This window comes from Cryptotermes secundus, unplaced genomic scaffold, assembly GCF_002891405.2.
Source record: "Cryptotermes secundus unplaced genomic scaffold, Csec_1.0 scaffold1452, whole genome shotgun sequence".
In the NCBI taxonomy this organism is placed as follows: domain Eukaryota; kingdom Metazoa; phylum Arthropoda; class Insecta; order Blattodea; family Kalotermitidae; genus Cryptotermes; species Cryptotermes secundus.
The window spans coordinates 3,616-9,520 of record NW_019724770.1 but is presented as its reverse complement, the minus strand read 5'-3'; the positions used below and the strand labels follow the sequence as shown (position 1 = coordinate 9,520).

The following is a 5,905-nucleotide window of genomic DNA, read 5'->3' as shown; positions in this document are numbered from 1 at the left end:
ATATATATATACATATATAAAGGGCATAATCTGCTGTACCTAGCCTGGACTGACAGAGGCCGTGTATATATTGTACATAGAAGTACGGAATAAGTGTGTATTTGTAAATGTATGTAAATACAGACAATGGACTTAATACAGACTGACTAACAAATGACAGACCCGACCTCTCGTCAGAGAGGGCGCTACACATAGACAAGACAGTAACTTTCATTCAAAAGAAATATGGGGCTCGACACCAAGACAGACAGACTGACCGATCGTCAGTTGTAACATGACCTTGACCTTGACCTTGACCTTGGCCCATCTCGAGGTAATGCACATAATACTAGCGTACTGATTATTGTTCTTGGAGGAATTGTGTAAGTTGAAAATGTATATATAGGTTTTGTCTGTATTGTGTGTGCAGGCGATTTCAGAGATGGTATTATGCTAGCGTGAAGTTTGTTATTAAGTATGCCTTATTAGTCGCTTGTGGCGGAGACAGCCTGTGCGAGTTGTGATAGGATATCTTGTGGCTGATTATGCCGATTAATTGTCGCGTTTTCTTTTGGCACAAATTACTGGTCATATATTAAATGTTATTTGATTTTCTTGTTTACTTCTTGTTTTTTTCCTTTTGAATAATAGACAAGAGAACACCCGTTCCCCAGCTGGTGGGGTGGGGGCTCAAAACAGTGTGAAGGATGTGAAGACGCTGCCCGGGGCAGATATTGACTCTGACCACAACTTACTGGTTGCCAAGTTTGAAAGCAGGTTGAAGAAAATTATAAGATTCCAAAAGCACAGACCTAGATGGGATATGGAGAAGTTTTATGCTCAAAGACAAAGCGTGCAGAGACCGTAAAAGAGTAACTCAGTACAATTGATAGTGAAAGCGGAAATGCTGAAGTGTAGTAGAACAATATAAAAGAATGCATGTTAGCTACTATTATCGAATTGGTTGGTAAAGTTGAGAAGATAGCAAGAAAACCATGGATTACACAGGAGATGATAAGTAAAATGGAAGAATATAAACAATGATGAAGGCAGGAGGAAATACAGGAGACTGAGGAATGAACTGAAAAGAGCCACGGACAGGGCCAAAAAGGAATATCTTGAGAAGATATATAATGAGATTATAGTATTTCAAAGGACAGGACGTTACGATTTGATGTACATGAAGACAAAAGAACTAGGATGCAAAGAGAACCATGGGATTCAAAATATTGGCTTCGAGGACTCCCAGGGGAATAGAATAGTAGATCAGAGTTAAGTACTGAAAATTTGGGAAAATTATGTTACAGAACTATATGATCGACCTAATCGGCCAGAAACCTTGGAAGTGGAACCGGAAGAAGTAGATACAGACGAGAAAGACCATATATTTTACAAAGTGAGGTGGAAAAAGCTATCAAGGACTTGAGGAATGGAAAGGCTACAGGAGATGATGTGCCTGGAGATGTGCTTAAGTTACTGGGAGAAGGTGGTTTGAAAACACTGACAAAACTAATAAACACCATATATGCAAGTGGAGAGTGGCCCAAGGACTGTACAGAAGTGACAATGATAGCCTTAAAGAAAAAGACAAAAGCTACAAAATGCAGCGACCATTGCACAATAAGCCTTATTGCACATACAGCAGAGATAATAGCAAAAATACTTAAAAGAAGAATTGAAAGGAAAATAGAGGATATACTCGGAGAGGATCAGTTTGGATTTAGAAGAGGAAAAGGAACCAGGGATGCAATTGGGATGATGAGAATTGTAGCAGAACGAAATTTGGAGAAAGATTAAGAACTGTGTGCTTGCTTTATAGACTGGCAGAAGGCAAAATTCATGCAGATCCTAAAGGAAACAGGTACTGATTGGCGGGAAAGAAGATTGATTAATAAATTATACATGGATCAGAAAGTTAGAGTGCAACTGGACAGAGGGGAGACAAGAAGTGTGAGGATTGGAAGAGGAGTTCGAAAATGATGCTGTTTTTCACAAATTTTGTTCAACTTGCACAGCGAACGCCTTACTAAAGAAGCTCAGGATGGGCTTGGAGACTTCAAATTAGGAGGGTAAATTATTCAAACTGTGAAATATGCAGATGACCTTGTGTTAATGGTTAAGGAAGAAACTGTGCTACAGGGTATGATTGATAGACTAATCGAAAATTGAAGAAGCTATGGGATTGAAGTGAACATGGAAAAAATCAAAAGTAATGAAAATTTCGAGACAACCAACCCCAGTCACAATAAAGATAGACCAAAAACAACTGGAGAATGTGAAATGTTTTAAATATTTGGGTAGCTTGTTAACAGATGATGGATGGTGTACTTGTGAAATTAAATGTAGCATTGCTATGGCAAAAGCTGTATTTAGCAAGAAAAATCTTTTTACCAGGAAATTGGACTTAAATTTGAGAAACTAGTGAAATGCTACATTTCGAGCATGGCTTTGTATGGGGCGCGAACTTGGACACTTAGGGCAGTAGATCAGACACACCTGGAAAGCTTCGAAATGTGGTGTTGGAAAAGGATTCAGTAGATCAGTTGGACCGATTATGTGAGAAATGAGGAAGTGTTAATTAGAGTCAGTGAGCAGAGGAATATCCTACACGAAATAAGAAAACGGAAGGCTAATTGGTTGGTCATGTTACGCAGTAACTGCCATCTAAAAGAAATTATTGAAGATAGAGGGGCGGATAGCAGTGACCAGAAGACGTAAGATGCTGGATGACCATGGTGACAGAAGAGGATGTTTTCATTTTAAGGAGAAAGCTCTAGATCGTATTTAGTGGAGGAACTGTTTTGGAAGACTGTGGACCTGTCGTCTTGACAGATTACTGATGAATATGTACAGGGACATTTGTCAGTGTAGGAATCAAGTGAATAAACTGCCGTGGTGAATACTCGAAATAGGGTATAATTAACTGTACTGAGTCTAGACAGAGGCCTGGTGTATATTGCATATACTAGATATTAAAATTCAAATGTAAACAAGTGTACAGTGATGCTATCAACTATGACTGACAAATGACATACCCGACCTCTCGTCAGAGGGCGCCGCACATGGACAAGATTGTAACTTTACCTACACAGTAATGTCAGTCGGGACATGACTTTCAAACCATCCTTCGGAACAATTGGTGGTCCTGAAAAGGACCGTTTATGCTGCGCACAAAGTTATGCGCTCATATCACACATCTAACCTCCGAAGCCATACAAAGTACGCCCCTGCCTCTTCAGAGCATAAACCACATCCATTGCAGTCACGGTCTTCCGTTTTGCATGCTCGGTGTAAGTTACAGCATCACGAATAACATTCTCCAGAAATACTTTCAACACACCACGAGTCTCCTCATAAATGAGCCCAGATATACGTTTCACACCACCGCGACGAGCCAAACGCCTAATGGCGGGCTTCGTAATTCCTTGAATGTTATCTCGCAAAACTTTCCTGTGCCTCTTCGCCCCACCTTTACCCAAACCTTTTCCGCCTTTACCACGACCAGTCATACTCGTAAACGTCTAATGCAACTCACCTGACAAATACTTCGGCAGGTCCCGAACCCCGATTCTTATAGTCTGTCGTCCATTCCAATTGCCCAATCGGATTTCAGCTTCTCAGTGGGTCGGAGAAAACTTGTGCATATAGTCTGTCGTAAATTCCAATTGGCTGTGCTCTGCTCTTGCCCAATAGGATTTGCGCTCCTCAGTGGGGCGGAGCAAACTTGAGGAGGCAATGCCAATAAAAGTCGGCAAAATTGGTGTTGCGCTTAGAGTGTAAGTTCTGCAGTCTAGTTGTGAGGTAGATTTATTGTGTTAGTATGGCTCGTACGAAGCAGACGGCGCGTAAGTCTACTGGAGGGAAAGCGCCAAGAAAGCAGTTGGCTACTAAAGCGGCGCGAAAGAGTGCTCCTGCTACTGGTGGTGTGAAGAAACCTCATCGTTATCGCCCTGGTACAGTTGCGTTACGGGAGATCCGCCGGTATCAGAAAAGTACTGAACTGCTCATACGTAAACTGCCTTTTCAACGCCTTGTTCGCGAAATTGCCCAAGATTTCAAGACTGATTTGCGATTCCAGAGTTCTGCAGTGATGGCATTGCAAGAAGCAAGTGAGGCTTACTTAGTGGGTCTTTTTGAAGACACCAACCTTTGCGCAATCCATGCGAAGCGCGTTACCATCATGCCTAAGGACATTCAGCTTGCTAGGCGCATCAGAGGAGAACGGGCATAAATTCTGGGAAGTATTAATAAAAGGCCCTTTTCAGGGCCGCAACTTCTGACGAGGAGTGATTATCATTTTTGCCTAGTCCAAAGTCATTAGAACAGACCGCCAGTTAGTCTGGGGCTCAACCGCTTTTTATTGATAATTCGTTTGGAGCACCGTCTGAGAGGTTCATTTGTTAGTGCCGATAAAGTATTCTCACTAGCTAACCTTTGGGAGTAAAGCGCCCGGGTTGTGGAGCTGACGAATCACCATCTAGGGCCGAGGTCAACACGATTTCTACATCCACTCCGCTTACGTCTTCATGTAGTAGATAACCACAGGGACAACTTTGCATTTTCTACCCCTCCTAGAGTTTTGTAATATCCCATAACCTCTTTATCAGTTTCATACGCCTTACATCCGACTGTGGGGTAAGGTTTCTTATATTTTAACTGACAAACTGGGCTTCAAAGCGATTTTCATGAGTCAAACTCCAAGGCACAAGAAATATTCCGGCAGGAAGAGGCCAGCCAGTATAGCAGCAATCAGTATACGTGTTCGGAGCTCGGTACAAAATGACCTGGTTCTGCAGGTCCAGGCACAACACCCGGTTTACAGTTAATGCAAGGCACTGAAATCTGGAGCCGGGATATACGACCGTTCAAGTGACTAGACTGCCGTGGTAGCTAATAATACCTAGCCTGGACTAACAGAGGTCTTGTATATGTATATAGTACATTGAAGTAAGGAATAAGTGTGTATATGTAAATACAGACTGACAAATGACACCCGACCTCTCGTCAGAGAGGGAGCTCCACATAGACAAGATAGTAACATTCATTCAAAAGAAATATCTGGGGCTCGACACCAAGACAGACTAACCGTCAGTTGCAACAAGACTGACTGACTGGAGCCGGGATAGCTCAGTATAGTAACTCGTAACGGACTGGAGGACCGGTGTTCGTTTCCTGACACAGGAATGGAACACTTCCTCTTTGCCATAGCATCCAAATCGGCCCTCGACACACAACAGCCTTCTATATAAGGCGCATTGGAGGATATTGGTGTGAACGCCAGAAGGAAGTACACAACTAGGCAGACCAAGAAGAAGGTGGGTGAATAATAGTAAAATGTATCTTAGAGACATAGGATGGGTTGGAATGGACTGGATTGACCTGGCTCAGGATAGGGACCAGTGGAGGGCTCTCGTGAACATAGTAATGAACCTCTTCGGGTGACATAAAATGTTGGGAACTTCTTGAGTAGCTGCACACAACTTGCGGCTTTTCATGAAAGAGTCAGCTCCCTATAGTTTAGTCATAATAGTGTTTCTTCGGGGATACGAATTTAATTTGATTATCCCAACCGCAAATGTCGCTAATTAATTTGGATAACCGGCGTTCAACTGTGCCTTTTTTTTTCAGAAACTTATGTTTCAATTTAAATAACATTAACTGGCTCAGATTGTCATTATTTATTTTATTCTCGTTACTATTTGTTTAATGTTCAAGCTGACTCTGTGACAAGTCATTAGCAGCGTGTCAGTAGTGCTCTTATGGCGCTGATAATGTGTGTAGCACTGTGACCTAATCTCACTTTTCGAGTTACGGTTCTGTAATTGACTGATATGTGCATTGTCCTTGGACTGGGGCTTGTTTCCTGCGTAACAGTGCGAGGTCTCCCCTTTTTAACAATGGGGACAACAAGTGGGTCAAATTAACG

The 5,905-nt window shown here is 42.2% G+C and overlaps 2 protein-coding genes across 2 annotated transcripts; one reads left to right on the top strand and one right to left on the bottom strand.

Moving 5' to 3' along the window:
• Positions 1–3,125: 3,125 nt before the first annotated feature.
• On the bottom strand, positions 3,126–3,516 carry LOC111863046 (histone H4). The gene has a single exon (XM_023848996.2). The coding sequence runs from the start codon at positions 3,486–3,488 to the stop codon at positions 3,177–3,179; it is 312 nt and encodes a 103-aa protein (XP_023704764.1). The 5' UTR covers positions 3,489–3,516; the 3' UTR covers positions 3,126–3,176.
• Positions 3,517–3,768: 252 nt separating this feature from the next.
• LOC111863044 (histone H3) lies at positions 3,769–4,256 on the top strand. The gene has a single exon (XM_023848994.2). The coding sequence runs from the start codon at positions 3,800–3,802 to the stop codon at positions 4,208–4,210; it is 411 nt and encodes a 136-aa protein (XP_023704762.1). The 5' UTR covers positions 3,769–3,799; the 3' UTR covers positions 4,211–4,256.
• The last annotated feature ends 1,649 nt before the right edge of the window (positions 4,257–5,905 follow it).